Source organism: Ictalurus punctatus, chromosome 6 (genome assembly GCF_001660625.3).
Source record: "Ictalurus punctatus breed USDA103 chromosome 6, Coco_2.0, whole genome shotgun sequence".
Taxonomy (NCBI): domain Eukaryota; kingdom Metazoa; phylum Chordata; class Actinopteri; order Siluriformes; family Ictaluridae; genus Ictalurus; species Ictalurus punctatus.
This window is the reverse complement of record NC_030421.2, coordinates 15,480,959-15,498,750: the sequence shown is the minus strand read 5'-3', so window position 1 is coordinate 15,498,750 and position 17,792 is coordinate 15,480,959. Positions and strand designations below refer to the sequence as shown.

General features: G+C 39.7%; 1 protein-coding gene across 1 annotated transcript in view; it reads left to right on the top strand.

The window, feature by feature from the left end:
• Nucleotides 1-14,229: 14,229 nt before the first annotated feature.
• The window catches only part of ramp1 (receptor activity modifying protein 1), a 43,356-nt gene continuing 39,793 nt past the window's right edge, over nt 14,230-17,792 (top strand). Inside the window, exon 1 of the mRNA XM_017469348.3 lies at nt 14,230-14,709. Within this exon, the coding sequence (XP_017324837.1) occupies nt 14,649-14,709 (61 nt within the window). The 5' untranslated portion in view covers nt 14,230-14,648. The remainder of the gene's footprint in view (nt 14,710-17,792) is intronic.

The following is a 17,792-nucleotide window of genomic DNA, read 5'->3' as shown; positions in this document are numbered from 1 at the left end:
ACTCTGGGTGGTGTCACGTAATGGAGGTAGGATGGATGCAAATCTAGATAAGAGCTTTTAATAAAGAGAGGCAGGCAGTCAAATCCAAATCATGAGACAATATCGTGGTCAGAAACAGGCAATGGGTCAGGTGATCTGCAAACAGGCATAAACTAGGCAAGGCAAAAGCACGTAACGAGAAACAAAAAAACAAGATCAAAGACTATGAAGCAAACCGAGGAACAAGGTACAAATGTTTGGTATGGTGACAACTCTCAATACTTTGCAAAGTCATTGTGTTGACAGTCTCTATATACTGTGGAGTGAGTGTGTGTGAGATTGGTAACAGGTGTGTGTGATTAGAACTCCAGAGAAGGTGAGCATGTGCGTGTGTGGGAAGTGTAGTCCTCTATGGCCATGTTTGTAGTTTGTGGTGCATCCTGGGAAATGGAGTCACTGGTTTGCTGTGATATGACAGGTGGCGGCAAATTACCAATTCAGTTATTTCACTGCAAACTACCAACACATCCAAAAGATCAACAAAAAAATAATGGGAGCGGCTGAAATGGAGAACTCCATCATGGTGTCACTCGTGTTGGTCTTTGTGTGAGTAATGAAGGAGGGCATGCTTGATCTACCTTCCTGCTCTACTATAGCTATATTGATATCGATGTTTGCAGCCTTTACTAATATGTTCTCACTGTAAAGTGTGAACTTTGTCACCCTGTTAGAGCGCCACAGTCCCCATGATTTTACCTGTACACAAAGTGTCATGACCAAAACATGAAAGCACTACATCTATGATCTACACACACTCACACACACACACACACACACACACACACACGAAGGGATCTTCACAAACGATCGACAAAGTGATGAAGTATGGAAGAGCTTCATTCTGCTTGGTCTGAGTAATCAGATGGCCAATGGTGGGTAGAGACGGCAGCATTAATAAATGGAGATGAATGCAGACATGCTTTATTTCTTTCTGGTTGCCTGGAGAGCTTTGTATTTTATAGTTTAGCTCTTGAGACAGGCCCATTTTGTTTAACTAGCCGGATTCAGTAAGCTTTAAGCTTAGCTGGTAGAATCGGAGGCGCTCTGATATAATGGGTAAACCATTTCAAACATTTACAGATATAAATAGTATATTATAAATAGTGTATTATAAATATCTTAAACAGACGGTGCCATTGCAAGCTGCAAAGACAAATGCACTCGCTGGCACATTTCTAGTCCTCTAGGTATAAAACGTGCATAGCATAGAAGAACTGAATTCTGTTACTTTTGCCTCTAAAGAGTCCGTTAACACTAAAGCCCTTGTGTAATTTTGCCATTCCCAGTGTCTTCATTAGTAGCACTAATGCCACCCATCAGTGTATATGGAAAATAGTTCATCACAGTGCTCTGTGCCATTATTGCCTCTTTAAATCTCCTCAATTGCATTTTGCAGTAGCAAACTGACTGATAGAGAATGAGGACAGTCATGCCTGGGAGCCTATTTATTTGCTGCTCCACATGAACTGCTGAAGTAGCAAAGAAGAGTTCCTATTGGGGTATTGCTTTTATTTTGGGCAAATTCCTGTTCTGTTCAGTTGTTATCTCTGGCAAATGCCTAGACAAAAATACAATTGGTAAGAAATGTCCAACACAAGCCATGCTGCTGTGTACAGAGACCAACACAGGGTTTTGTTGTCGCGTTTACAATGAGGCTGTGCTGTTTGTAAATTTACAGCTGTTGGTAAGCTGTAAATAATTGATAGTTAACTAAGGTGGGATGTCAGTAGGGAACTAACTGGGTGGAATAGAATGGAACCTCCTCACATTAGCTGATTATTCATTATGCAGACTGAGTCTGCTAAACAAACTATGTTGTGAGGCTGTTGCATAAATTAGACGAAGGAAAATACAAGGTGGGAGTAATTTATCGTTCTTGTTTTCACGTATGATTGATGGCTGGGTGAAGACAACTTGTCAGAGACAACCCCGCTACATGGTACTGTGTAAAGCAGAAGATGCTGCACTATCCTTCTTAAAAAATTCTTTTCAGGCTGCACTTTGAGAAATGAGATCTTGCAAAATAAGGAGACTGCAGAGCATTTGCTTGACTTGTAACCACACTCCTGATTGCAACACAGCTCTGTGTGTTGCCATAACATTTGCAGTGTTATTGACAAGTGTTAGAGCTATATTCCAGGGCGAACTGAACACCTGGGATTTTCTCTAGTATGATCGTTTCAGTGTTTGAGTGCTATAGAAGTATAATAGTGCCAAATGTCCTCAAGGCAAAATGGTATGCTGAATTACATACATTGAATAAAAACATATCGCAATAATAATACTTGATTTTTTCTGCCCTGCAATTTGACAAAAATTAAAAAAAAAAAAAAAAAAACCCCACTGCAATTACAATGCTTGAATTAGTTTCCTCTGCAATTCATTGGGTTTGTATATTTTGATTGAAAACAAAATTCCAGCATTCAAAATTCAATGCACACACAATGCTTGCAGGCATTCTAGCAGAGAGACTTTAATGTGTGTAAATTGAAGAGTAGATGTGATGTCAGGATCAGCCTTGCTAAGACCCAGCTCCACTGCACTTCAATTTTATAATGTAGTAATAAAGGAAGATGCAGGAGCTGATGTCTGGACGCCACCGTTTCTGTTCCACCATTCCCATCACAGTGACTCAGAGGACAGAGTTATGGTGCTTCTCTGCCCTCTGCTGTTCTCACACATCTTCCTGTTACTGTGAAAGAGCAACCAGCTGAACCACTATGGATCCCCAACACTGGAAACTTGTATTTGTAGAACCCGAAACAGTCACTTTTCTTTTTATCTTTGGTTTCTTGTGATACGAGACATTTAGTGTTCAGTATTCAGAATAAGCTTTTAAATGCTGTAGTATAAACTGGATTATTATTAGAGGATGATAATATGTAGCACTGGACAAAATGCAGTCTCTGAGAGATTGAGCCAATTTTGTAATTATATATCTTTTTTTTTTTTTTTTTCATCCACACTCAGTGCTGTTTTTATCTTTGTAGTTGCATTATGACCTGCCTTATTTTAACAGTGTATGTCGCAGGTGTTAAATTTATAGTTCACTACAGTATAAATTAATATATTTTCTTTCTTTTTTTTTTTTTTTTTAACCTTGTTGTTTTATGGAACTGCTTTTGACAATAATAATTCACTGGATCTTTAGTAGTAGTGGTGTGTAACAATAATCACCATTTAGTTACGACACTGTTTATAGGGACTGTGAGCATAACTAATGGTTAGATTGCAGTGCATGTCAGCTAGCTGAATGCCAGTTGGTATTTTATATAGCTAAATACAGAAACTGTTATGCTGTGTTCATTATTGTCACCTCCTGAGTGTCTCATTCTCATGTTGTCTGCTAGCTCGGTCACACCTTTGTGTCTGTACCTACAGTGAGGGAAAAAAGTATTTGATCCCCTGCTGATTTTGTACGTTTGCCCACTGACAAAGAAATGATCCGTCTATAACTTTAATGGTAGATTTATTTGAACAGTGAGAGACAGAATAACAACAAAAAAATCCAGAAAAACGCACGTCAAAAATGTTATAAATTGATTTGCATTTTAATGAGGGAAATAAGTATTTGACCCCTCTGCAAAACATGACTTAGTACTTGGTTTAAAAACCCTTGTTGGCAATCACAGAGGTCAGACGTTTCTTGTAGTTGGCCACCAGGTTTGCACACATCTCAGGAGGGATTTTGTCCCACTCCTCTTTGCAGATCTTCTCCAAATCATTAAGGTTTCGAGGCTGAAGTTTGGCAACTCGAACCTTCAGTTCCCTCTACAGATTTTGTATGGGATTAAGGTCTGGAGACTGGCTAGGTCACTCCAGGACCTTAATGTGCTTCTTCTTGAGCCACTCCTTTGTTGCCTTGGCCGTGTGTTTTGGGTTATTGTCATGCTGGAATATCCATCCACGACCTATTTTCAATGCCCTGTCTGAGGGAAGGAGGTTCTCACCCAAGATTTGACGGTACATGGCCTCGTCCATCGTCCCTTTGATGCGGTGAAGTTGTCCTGTCCCCTTAGCAGAGAAACACCCCCAAAGCATAATGTTTCCACCTCCATGTTTGACGGTGAGGATGGTGTTCCAGGGGTCATAGGCAGCATTCCTCCTCCTCCAAACATGGCGAGTTGAGTTGATGCCAAAGAGCTCCATTTTGGTCTCATCTGACCTCAACACTTTCACCCAGTTGTCCTCTGAATCATTCAGATGTTCATTGGCAAACTTCAGACGGGCATGTATATGTGCTTTCTTGAGCAGCGGACCTTGCGCGCGCTGCAGGATTTCAGTCCTTCACGGCGTAGTGTGTTACCAATTGTTTTCTTAGTGACTATGGTCCCAGCTGCCTTGAGATCATTGACAAGATCCTCCCGTGTAGTTCTGGGCTGATTCCTCACTGTTCTCATGATCATTGCAACTCCACGAGGTGAGATCTTGCATGGAGCCCCAGGCCGAGGGAGATTGACAGTTCTTTTGTGCTTCTTCCATTTGCGAATAATTGCACCAACTGTTGTCCCCTTCTCACCAAGCTGCTTGGCAATGGTCTTGTAGCCCATTCCAGACTTGTGTAGGTCTACAATCTTGTCCCTGACATCCTTGGAGAGCTCTTTGGTCTTGGCCATGGTGGAAAGTTTGGAATCTGATTGATTGCTTCTGTGGACAGGTGTCTTTTATACAGGTAACAAGCTGAGATTAGGAGTACTCCCTTTAAGAGTGTGCTCCTAATCTCAGCTCGTTACCTGTATAAAAGACACCTGGGAGCCAGAAATCTTTCTGATTGAGAGGGGGTCAAATACTTTTTTCCCTCATTAAAATGCAAATTAATTTATAAAATTTTTGACATGCGTTTTTCTGGATTTTCTTGTTGTTATTCTGTCTCTCACTGTTCAAATACAACTACCATTAAAATTATAGATGGATCATTTCTTTGTCAGTGGGCAAACGTACAAAATCAGCAGGGGATCAAATACTTTTTTCCCTCACTGTAGAACACTAGCTGGAAAAAAAATTAATGTCACTAGATGCTGAAGTTGTACTGGAATTATTTTTGACCCATATGCTCTAAGACTGCATTCATTGCATTAATGTTAATTGTTTTCATGTCCACCAGCTCATCCGTGTGATGAATCATCACAACTGCGGTTCTTTAGCAGTCTGGCTTTAATTTATACCACCTCTGTCTCTGTGCTGTAAGAGTACACTGTTTCACACTGTAGTTTCATGCTGCAGATATATTACTGACTTCTGTAGAGATCACTGTACTGATGTATTGACATTGAAGAACCTTAGTGCACCTTATGTCATTTTGTATGATTTAGCTTGTTCTCCAAGTAAAAATGTAGTTTAACAGTACTGCCTGTTTTCCCTGTACTCCCTTTATAGAAACATTTAAAATAAAAGTGTGCTAGACCCACCATAACACAAGCTCAGGATCAAACCGAGGACACTGGAGCTGTGAGGGTCCCTGGTTCAATACTGAGCTGAGGTGACCATCTGTTCCACTTGTTGAGCTTGAAATGATTTTGCATCATATGACTATGATCTTTAACTCTTGATCTCTCATGTGCAGTGGATGGGGAAATGTGCCCTTTTATTTAGGACATTAGACCCATCTCATTGCATTTCTCATCGCATTTGAAGGTTCAGGGAGCAATCAAATTCATCATTTATTCATTCATTCATCTTCAGTAATCACTTTATCCTGGTCAGGGATGCAGCAGATTCAGAGCCTGTCCTGAATTTCATCAGTTAACTTGATAACACATTGTTTATACAGAATGATTAATCCAATAAATATTGGAGGGGACATAAATCATTCCCTGAATAATCCTGACATTTGTCAAACACTACAACAGAAATTCAAAACTTCAATCTAAAAATGCATTTATTTTGAAGATTTATAGATCTTAATAGACTTGAAGACATTTAGTGATGTATATATGAATTAACAAGTGATTGGAGTATTAGTACATTGTTTTTTCCATTCTGGCCTTCTTAAATGCTACATAACACTGCATTTAGCTTGTGTTACTTGTGTTATAGATAGAAATGACTATCCTGACATTCAATTCAATGTTTTATCTGTACAGCACTTTTAACACAAGCCATCATTACAAAGTAGAGCGCATGGTGGCTTAGTGGTTAGCACATTCGCCTCACACCTCCAGGGGCGGGGGTTCAATTGTTCTCCCCGTGCTGTGGGGGTTTCCTACGGGTACTCCGGTTTCCTCCCCCTGTCCAAAGACATGCATGGTAGACTGATTGGCATGTCCAAAGTGTCTGTAGTGTATGAATGGGTGTGTGTATGTGAGTGTGCCCTGCGATGGATTGGCACCCTGTCAAGGGAGTACCCCGCCTTGTGCCCGATGCTCCCTGGGATAGGTTCCAGGTTTCCCCGTGACCCTGAAGGAAGGATAAGCAGTATAGAAGATGGATGGATCATCACAAAGTAGCTTCACAAAAATCTGGATGTGTGTGGGCTCAGCTGCTGAGCTACAACCTTTTCTAGCATCAAGGAGATAAAGCAGGATTTTTATATTGGCCTGGTCACGTGGCTCACGGTCAGGAATTCTTAATCAATGTTTGGAGGATTTAGATAAATAACCATAGATAAAGCAGCATCTCTACTTTCTGCAAAGGCTAAAGAAAGCCCATCTCCCACCTTCCATCCTCACCACATTCTACAGAGGAACTACTGAGAGCATCCTGAGCAGCTGCATCACTATCTGGTTCGGAAATTGCACCTCAGTGGATCGCAAGACCCTGCAGTGGATAGTGAGGACAGCTGAGAAGATCATTGGGGTCTCTCTTCCCTCCATCACAGACATTTACACCACACGCTGCAACCGCAGAGCCACCAGCATTGTAGAAGACCCCACACACCCTTCACAAACACGCTTCACTCTCCTGCCATCTGGAAAAAGGTACCGAAGCATTCGGGCCCTCACAGCCAGACTGTGTAACAGCTTCTTCCCCCAAGCCATCAGACTCCTCAATACTCAGAGACTTGACTGACACACGCTCACACACACACACACACACACACACACACAACCACACAACCACACACACACACTCTCTCTGAACTGAACACCATCCCACAAATGGTGTAATTTGAGTGTAATTAAATTAAATGTTATTTATATAGTGCTTTTAACAATGGACATTTGGATATGAAGTTACAGTTAAAAGTTTAAATTAGTAAATTTATCCCAAATGAGCAAGCCAAAAGTGACGGTGGCAAAGAAAAACTCCCTGAGATGACATGAGAAAGAAACCTTGAGAAGAACCACTCTCAAAAGTGAACACATCCTCAACTGGGTGACAATGAGTAGTGTGATTATAAATAATTTCTCTTCTGTATAAGAGTCAAATAGTGCCAATTTTATTTATTTTAACAGAGGCTTGATTACTTTTATTTGTATAATATAAAGGTGTACTGAATCTGTTTAATAATGTGTCTTACAGCTTTATGTACTGTGCTACTTCTGCTCTCCTAACAGCTCGCACTCTTGCTCTCTCTCTTTCTGTCTCTCTGCTCCCCTGTCATGTATGTGCACTTCTACTATTGTGGCTCCGCTTGCCCTCCACACTCACCCCGACACTCTACTTCTACCGCTCTACTCCACCCAAGTCTAATCCTTTCTTCAGTAGATAATCTCACCTAGATACTATAGACTTCTACCTAATCACTGCATACTGTAATCATATGGACTATGATGCTGACATAAAACATCCTTTCAACACACCTATTACTGTCTAACTTTGCTTAATTTTATACCATAAAGATTTACAATCTCACTATCCGGTGTCTCCTAGATGACTATGGGTTCCCTTTTGAGTCTGGTTCCTCCTAATATTTCTTCTTATTTTTTGTAAACTCTGTCACTGTCATCTCTGGTTTGCTCATTAGGGATCTAAATATAAATCTAGTATAAATCCGGAATTCCCTCAGTCACAATAATCTCAGTTCAGGGTCATTTGTATGTGGAAAGTTCCTCAGGAAATGTCATCTTGGATGTAAACAATAATGACAATAATAATACATTTAATTTTTTTTTTTTTAAAAAAAAGCACCTTTCAAGATACCCAAGATCACTTCACAAATACAACATGCAAATACAATGCACAAAACATGAAAACACAATATTATATATACAATTTTATTTATATATATATATATATATATATATATATATATATATATATATATATATATATATATATATAAATATATATATAAATATATATATAAATAATGTATGTATGTGTGTGTATATATACACACACAATACAATGTTATACTTAAAACACGTATTATAATTATGTGTTATGTAACCATGTCACGGAGAATATGCAAGCCTGAAGAGATGAGTTTTTAAAGAACTTTTGAATCTTGAAATTGATTCACAGTTGCAGATGTAATGGGGAAGTGAATTCCAGAGCTTAGGGGCAATGTGACCAAAGGTTCTTCCACCCATGGTGGTAAAGTTCATGTCCGGTATTGCTAGTAGACCTGCTGAGGAGGATCTCAGTAGGCAGGGAGGGGTGTAGTTTTCCAAGAGTTTAGTGAGGTAAGTGGGAGCATGATATGTAGGGCCATAAATGTGAAAAGTAGAATTTTGAATTTAATTCGATAGGCAACAAGAACAGTGAAGTGAGGTGAGCAGAGGTGTTACATGACTGTTGATTTGGAGCATGTAATGATACTTGCTGCAGAATTTTGGATTATTTGGAGCTGGTGAAGTAGGTTATTAGGGATGCCAGACAGAACGGAGTTGCAGCAGTATAACATAAGCATTGACCAAGACTTCTGTGCTGTGTTGAGTGAGGGATGGGCGTAGTCTTCCAATGTTCCGTAGATGGAAATAGGCACTGCGAGAAGCATTGTTTGTGTGCAGCAAAGGAGAGAGTGCTATCTAAAATAACACCAAGGCTCTTAACCTGATTGGAGGAGGGTATGGTGCAGCCGTCAATGGAGAGGGTGGTGAGCCAACAATGAGTAGCTCATTCTTATTGTTGTTTAATTTCAGATAGTTCTTATTCATCCATAAGTTGATGTCATGAAGACAGGCTATGATTGTACTGAGAGGAAGAGAGGCTGAGGGCTTCGTGGACATGTAAAGCTGAGTATCGTCAGCATAGCAGTGAAAGTGAACACCATAATGTCGAAGGATTCTGCCGAGTGGGGGGAGATAGATGATAAATAAGAGAGGCCCCAAAACTGAGCCCTGAGGAACCTCCTTGGTGACAGCACAGCTCTCTGACTTGCAGGTCATTATTTGGATAAATTGTGTCCTGTCAGTGAGGTAGGATGCGAACCACTGATGTACAGTGCCAAGGACTCCAGTGTTAGCTAGACGTTCTAGAAGAATCCGATGACAGATGATGTCAAAGGCTACACTGAGCTCTAGGAGGATGAGAATAGAGAATAGTCCAGAATCAGCTGTGCAAAGGAGGTCAATGGTTATCATTACCATGGCAGTTTCTGAGATGTGTTTAGATCTGAATACTAAGTGAGGCTTTAAGGAATGTGTTTGGATGGGGAAGGTGATAGTAGCAGGTTTTAAACTGAGGAGACATCTGTAGGGATCAGGAAGACAGTTCTGCACAGTGTTTCTCATATACCCTGGGGGGAGACTTCCATAATGAGCACATGCTGGGTGTCATCACTGTTGCACTTTGAACATAGGTGCCCTTGTTACATTGTCTCACAAAGTGCAGATAAGGGTTATAAATGTAAATTTGATATATAATGCTCAAACAATTGAACCTGTGAAGGAGTTAGCATAGGAGAATTACAACATGCAACAAATGTGTACATCAAATGCATTTGTCCTAAACTTGAAAACTATATATACTTTTGTCATTTCAAAACTTGAAGTGCTAAATAATAAAGACATACTAAATATCAGGAACTTAAATCTATATTATATGCAGAGGAACAAAAGATGTGAGGGGGAATCTTAAGAAAAATGAACACAAATACAGGGTGAGATGAGGCTTATTGGGGGAGAGTTAAATGTTCTGTTTGAGGAATCAAAGTAGAAAGTGAAGATGCTTGGGGGAGACACTATCAAGAGCAGTGGTCACCAACCATGTTCCTGGAGATCTTAAGACTTTAGTTCCAACCATAATCGTGCCCATTTATTCATTGCCTTAAGAAGCTTGGAGGAACGCATGTAAAGTTTCGAAAACAAAAACAGGCAAGAAATGACAATGAGGCAGAGAACAAACTGTGAAGTAATGAAAATACTGCATGTTGAGATTAGAAACAAAATTCAGAAGATTAAAGTCAGGAGAGAGAAACATAACAATCCAGATAATGACAGATTATGCGAGGAAAAAGCCAGCAAGCTGTGAGCTGAAATACATGCATGTCAGGACCTTTAGGAAATATCACTATGCATCACTGTGTCACCCAGAATCTTTGACTTATCAAGTGTGAACCCAAATATACTCAGCAAAAAATAAACGTCCTCTCACATTGACCTGTGGAATAGCCCTTACCATATTTTACTGTGGTCAGGACACACACACACACACACACACAATATTACACATGATAGTACTGGTACTGACTGGTACTTCATGGTACCTATGTTTATTGCATATTTAACCATGATCAACTATCTTACATGGGTGCTTAAGGGTTGTGTATATTAAATATATACAATATTTTTAGTACTGCTGTGTTTTACTGTAGAGCTTTTATAATAACTATAGTATAAAGACAATATGATACATAATTATATATACTCAGCAAAAAAGTCTCCCTTTTTCATTTTAAAGATCATTTTGTAATATCCAAATAAGCTTTACAGATCTTTATTGGAAAGGGTTTAAACAATGTTTTTTCATGCTTGTTCAAAGAATCATGAACAATTATTGCACATGCACCTGTGGAACAGTCCTTAAGACACTAACAGTTTACAGGCGGTAGGCAATTAAGGTCACACTTACAATAACTTATGACACTAAAGAGACTTTTCTACTGACTTTGGAAAACACCAGAAGAAAGATGCCTAGGGTGGATGCTCACCTGCGTGAACATGCCATAGGCCTGCTTCAGGGAGGCATGAGGACTGCAGATGTGGTAGAGCAATAAACTGCAATGTTTGTAATGTAAGATGCCTAAGATAGTGCTACAGGGAGACAGGAAGGACAGCTGATCATCCTTGCAGTGGCAAACCACATGTAACCATTTGCCCCCCCAGATGTGATTGAGAACTTGCAAATGACTCACAAATGGAAGAGTGGAGTAACATCTCACACCAAAAAGTGACAAATCTGGTGCAGTCCATGAGGATGAGATGCACTGCATCTCATCCTCATGGATGAAGGAGCTGGTGGCCACACCAGACTGTTACTTTTGATATTGTTATGTTGATATAGTAGCGTACTCACCCAACATGTACCGTACCGACCCGACACATACCGACCCGACCTCAACCGACCCAAACTGTACCGACTCGACCCAACCCGTGCCGACCTGGCCAACCTGAACTGTACCAACTTGAACTGACCCAAGTCGAACAGACCTGTACCGTACCGACCCAAACAGTACCGACCCGAACCATACTGACCTGACCTGAACTGACCCAAACTGACCCGACCTGTACCGACCCGACCTTAACCGACCCGTACTGACCCGACCCGAACCGTACTAAACCGACCGGACCCGTACCGACCCAACCCGAAACGCACTGGCCCGACCCATACTGTGCCAACCCGACCCGTACCGTTCTGTTGTAAATGTAAAATGCAAAATGTAATGATGAGAGGAGCCATCAGCTCCCAGCAGGGGGTGACATAGACCTCAGCACTAATGCTTAAGAACTGACTGTGTAACTATGTGCTGAAAATATGGGGTGTCATTCATTTAGGAAGCAGTGATTCCTAAAATTTGGTCTGGGGACACCAAAAAAGTCCAAGAAACATAATCGGGTGGTCAGCTGTTTTTTGTTTGTTTGTTTGTTTGTTTGTTTGTTTGTTTTTGTTTGTTTGTTTTTCTTAAGGAAATAACAATCCACCATTATGGAAGTTATTGTGTTCTTATAATCATTAGCTAGTTTAACCGACCTGACCCGAATTTGTGAATTGAAGGGGTTTAATCCAAACCTCAATGACCCCCCAAAAAGTTGACTTATAAATAATGTCAGTAGGACCCCATTTGTTCTCTGTCTGGAAAGTTCAGGAGTGAAAAAAAGCTCTAGGGCTCCAGTAAATAGTAAAATGCAAAGCCCTTGGCTCCAAAATGTTTGACTACTCTTGGGCTAAACCACTGACTGAATGAGTTTGAATGGATGAGATGTCAAGTAATAAGTACCTTTAAACAATTTCCATGCATCCAATGACTTACATTCATCAAAAAGAAAATATAAGGATGAAAATGAAAAATGAATTTATCCTGTAACCAGACAACAGTCCAAAACATACACTCCCTGAGAAAATCAATGATGTAGGAGGGTGCAAATCCAGGAAGAGATTTAAAAACAAATAAAATATGGATCCTGTACTGAATCCTGAACTGTACCAGACAGGGAGTCAGTGGTTGGCGGCTAAACATGAGGTGATGTAATCCATCTTTTCTTGGTACTGATAAACCATCTAACAACTGTCTTCTGTTGTGTTCCTTAGCTGTAAACATGCTAAAGTGGAATTATTTGTACAGAACATACATTTTGCAGCTGAATTGAGACAGAATGAATACCTGAATAATATTGTGATAGTGTTGCAAAGTTATTTAACTGTTTTTAGATTTTAGGTTTGGGCAAAAAAAGAGTCTATTTTATCATCCAGATTTCATATCATTAAGACCGTCTTTAGGATGTTAGCACCAATTGTTTAGACACAGAATGATGTTTGTCAGCATAAGAGTGAGAGGAATGAGATGTTGTGCTTCTGACTGATAGCATACCCAATGAGATCCTAAGACCTCATACTGAAACTAAGGGGCTCAAAAATGTTTCAGCATGGTAATGCACAAAGCGAGCTCCATGAAAACATGGTTTGGCAAGGCTGGTGTTGCAGAACTTGAGTGTCCTGCACAGATCCCTGACCTCAACCCCACTGAACACCTTTGGGATGAACTCTAACGCTGACTGCACCCCAGACCTCATCACCCAACATCAGTGTCTGACCTCACTAATGCTCTTGTAGCTTAATGAACACAATTCCCCACAGCCATGCTGCAAAATCTAGGTGAAAGTCTTCCCAGAAGAATAGAGGTTATTATAACAGCAAAGAGGGGATTAAATCTGGAATGCGCAATTCAACAAGCACATATGAGTGTGTTGGTCAGGTGTCCACATACTTTTGGCCATATAGTGTATGTTGAGTCATGAAGTCAGTAGGATGAAGAAAAGCATTTTGTGTATGTAAAAAAGCCCTCCTTTGCCTATGTAAAACACACATTTTTGCTTATGTAAATACAGCCTCTCTGCACAGACTGGAAGACAGAAAAGCACTTTTATTGTAGCTTATGGGCTTAGAATACTCACTTTCGATTCTGCTCAATTCAGTGAGCTTTATTGGCATGGGGGTGGGGGTACAAAAACAAGTACACTTAATCACTCAGTGAAAAGGTTAAACAGAGCTGTGTGCCCTGTTTTTACATCTTCATGGAGACCAGATGGGGAATATCTGGCATTTGGCTTATCCCCACGAGGAAAACTGATTAATTTTTTTAAACTAAAAGATGCAAAAGGTTACTGTTGGTTAATGAAGTTAAGGTCAGGGTTAGATTAGGTGTAAGCATAGCAGTACTTAGCTGCATTAATAATGCCAGTGGAATGTGTGTGTCTTACAGCTTTAGGTACAGTGCTACTTCTGCGCTCTCTCTCTCTCTCTCTCTCTCTCTCTCTCTCTCTCTCTCTCTCTCTCTCTCTCTCACACACACACACACAAAATCAATCAAGTCAAAGTCAAAAGGTTGCTACATGAGTTACCATGACAAATATTAACGCTTGTATCACAAAAGCTTGGATACAGACTTTGGGAACAAATTAGAAAATAACTACATATATACATATACAAATAAATAAGTAGGAACAAATGTATATACATTCAACAACACAGTCAAAAAGAAACACTAGTAACGAGACACTCATAGAACCCTGAGAATAATAAAAAAAGAGATCTCTCTCTCTCTCTCTCTCTCTCTCTCCCCCTCTCTCTCCCTCCCTCCCTCCCTCCACCCGCACGCGCGCACACAAACCGCTCGTGCTCCTGTGAGTCCTTTCGGTCAGCACACCGATTCCCCGACGATTCTGGATATAGTGTATTTGTTTCTTTGTTTTTTACCCAGTCTAAACCGGACTCATCTTTCCGTCACTGAAGTCTGATTGGTTTTGGGCAGAAACACTTTAGGTCAGAATGTGATTCGTTCCGTCTCGCGCTCTGTGTCGCTCGCACGCGCGAGAACGGTCGCTGTTCTTCACAACTGCAACTCGCTCAGTGTTATCTGTGAAGAGTGGACTGCTCTGAACCTGCTTCTGTCTCTTACTCAGACATGCTGTATATGACAGTTAGGAGAATATAAATATCGAATAACGAGTAACTTGAGCAGAGAGGAAGACTAGACAAACTTGTCGTCGGTGTGAAAATATCGCTTCATGATGGGAAACAGCGGCGTTTTACCCGCAGGGAGACATACAGCTCTGTGTGTTATACTGGGTGAGTTGAACTAAACACACCACACACACCTACTGCTTACAAATAACACAAATTATATGAAGTAAACAAAACCAAAAGGTCTGCTCTCATTTATCATGCATATGGGCTATAAGGCCTAGCTGACTAATTCCCTAGAGACACGTAGAAATAACCAGATAATAAAATCACAATGTAGACTTGGAGTTAGGTTTAAACCAATGTTTTATTATTATTATTATTATTATTATTATTATTATTATTATTATTACAGTTTCAGATTCAATGTTAACTCTAGTAACTCGTAGAATAAAAACGCCTGTACACACTTTCCCTTGTCACTGGGGTGGTACCATCATGGGAACATATTCTTCACCTTTATTCTGTATATTTTCACCTGGAAACCTTAAAAAATCGTCTAAGCTATACAGTTAATCCTTAAGGACCACTACTGTAAAAGCTAATTAATGCTATACACTGCACACACTTTCCTAATTAAACACTAAACATATAGAAGATCTACCCTTCATTGTACCACAATGGCAACTAGGAAAAGTAAAGACGGCTAGCTTTATTACTGAGAGTGTACATGGGTCAATGGCTTAATTGGATAATTAATAATGGATGGAGAGCACCTCCTGTTGGATGGGCTTGTTCGCTTGTTCTGAAACTCGTTCAAGTGTGCTGTGCATACCTAACAAGCCTTTCCTGCCAGGCTTATTTGCAGGTTGAGAAAGATCCACGAGAGGCTTCTGCTTTAACTGTACATATGCTTGTTAGCAGATTTTTCTCTCTGTCTCTTTCACCATCTGTTTCTGATGCTCTCTCCTGAACTTGGTTCTTTAAACACATACACATGCGCACACACGGGTGTATTTTGGGTTTTGTGTGTGTAAGTATGAATTCATAGAGCGATTGGCTGCATGGATGCTGAAGCTATGTTCAGCACTTTTTTTTTCCATTCTCTGGCACAGTTCATTAGCTCAGACTGCTGTTTCCTGGTCTCATCTGTGGGACACACAAGAAAGCTAGAGTTGCTGAGGCTTTACCCATCAACACATATACACTGCATCACATCCATTTCTTCCAAGATGGAGATGGATTCATCCTTCAAGGACACCATTTTCACTTCTTTGATACCACAAAAATGTACTGGAATAGACCATTTGTGAACTATTAGTCACCCTAAACAGTGTTGTCAACTCTTCTAGGGATACAAGGTAATGTATACTCAAAAAGACACTAGAAGTCACCAGATGATGTAATTTTCATATTCATTGATCATTTGCATATCAAAAGGTTTCATGAAGGAAGATTTTCTGAATCCAGGATAGAACAGAATAAGATAAGGTTGTAGGGGAATAGAGATGAGAAGATTATATCTTATTTCTTTGGTCATGTCCCCACAAACTAACATTTTTAGTGTTTACAAAATACTACAATTTCTATCAAGAACTTGGGGAAAAATAAGTAGCAGTAGTGAGTAGTTGGAAATAGACACAAAGGAAATTATTACAGGTGGAATCACTGCTTTTATTACTTGAAAATATACCTGAGTCTAAATGAACAAAGAAGTATGGGACAAACAATGTCGATCAGCGATTGGGTATTGGGAACAATAGTGATCAGCGATTGGGTATTGGGAACAATGGTGATTAGCGATTGGGTATTGGGAACGATGGTAATCATTGATTGGGTGTTGGGAACAATGGTGAACAGTGATTGGGTATTGGGAATGAGTCGAGAGCACATGAAATGATGTGAAGGGGACGGGGCTTTCAGGAAGTGTTAGTTAATATTGGACAGTTCCAAACACCTGTACAAATCACTCCAGATTTATATCTGGCTCATTTGCCTTTTTATTTGTGGAGGAAATGACTTCTTATTGCCATATTTTTGAGTGAAAACTCATACTAGCATACTCCAATGTTAAATTGAGGATCCCCTATGCAAAATGCATAAAAGTTATCAGGTTTGTTAGTATAATGTAATTGTAATAAACATCACTGGATATCATGGCAGTGTAATATCTTGTAGGTACAATACTATTTTTTATATCGCAGCAGCCTAGTTCCTTGTACACATACTTAGAACTTAGACTGCACATTTTATGTGCTTGTTTTTTTTTTTTTTTTTTTTTTTAAAATCTCACCAATATGTGTAGATTTAACCCAAGACTGTAAACCCAAGACTACTAAATATAAAAAGTGTATGAAGAGTTGAAGGGAACTAGGACTAAGTGTTGAAGGGTCATGCAAGATACACAAATAAAACTTCGTCATCCTCTGCACATTTCATTTCCAAATGCTGTGCCATTGTGTACTGAAAGTGAAAAGAACCTTTTTATAGTACATCTTAGCTTAAGGTCCGGAAATTGGTTTCTGTACTCATCCACTAAGGAAATGCTGCTAAGTACCACTAAGAGGTGTTTAGCGGAAGCGTGTTAAGGGACGAGAACACTATACAGAATAGAGTAGAGTTATGAGTAAAGAGAGAAAATATGTTTTTACCAAAACATGGGTCTGCTTGGGCTACTCTGAAGTACACTGTTGTTTGGATATTGGCATCATGTTCCTAAAAATACTTATTCGGTTCCTCTAGACACTGGCTCCTTAAGGTCTTTTATTTGTCTATTTCTTAATTTATGCTGTACTTCTTTCCAGGACTCTCTTGTTTACATAATTGGATAACAACTTGGATTTATTCAGTAGCATAATTCAAATGAGGTTGGTAGTGTCACATCTGCAGTGAATGCTGGATTAATATTAATAGCTTCTGATGTACATTTTACTATAGTTAGTTCACTGCTGTTAAAGGCATGCGGAACCTTTTCCTGCTTATACTCTGTCCACTGCATCTTTTCCCTGTACTTAGAAAAGATTCGCAACGTGTGGACTCAAATAATTTATAACAGAAGTATAATAGTATATAAATTTACAATTTTGTAGCACTTCAAAAAGCAACAGTAAAACTTCACCTATACAAGTCTTACGATAAGACAGACATGAGAGAAGGTCTTATTAATGCTGTTCTTATGCCGTTTTCAAACAATGGAGCAATATGATATGATATAAAACGTAATTAGGGTTAATTAAGGCCTATTTACA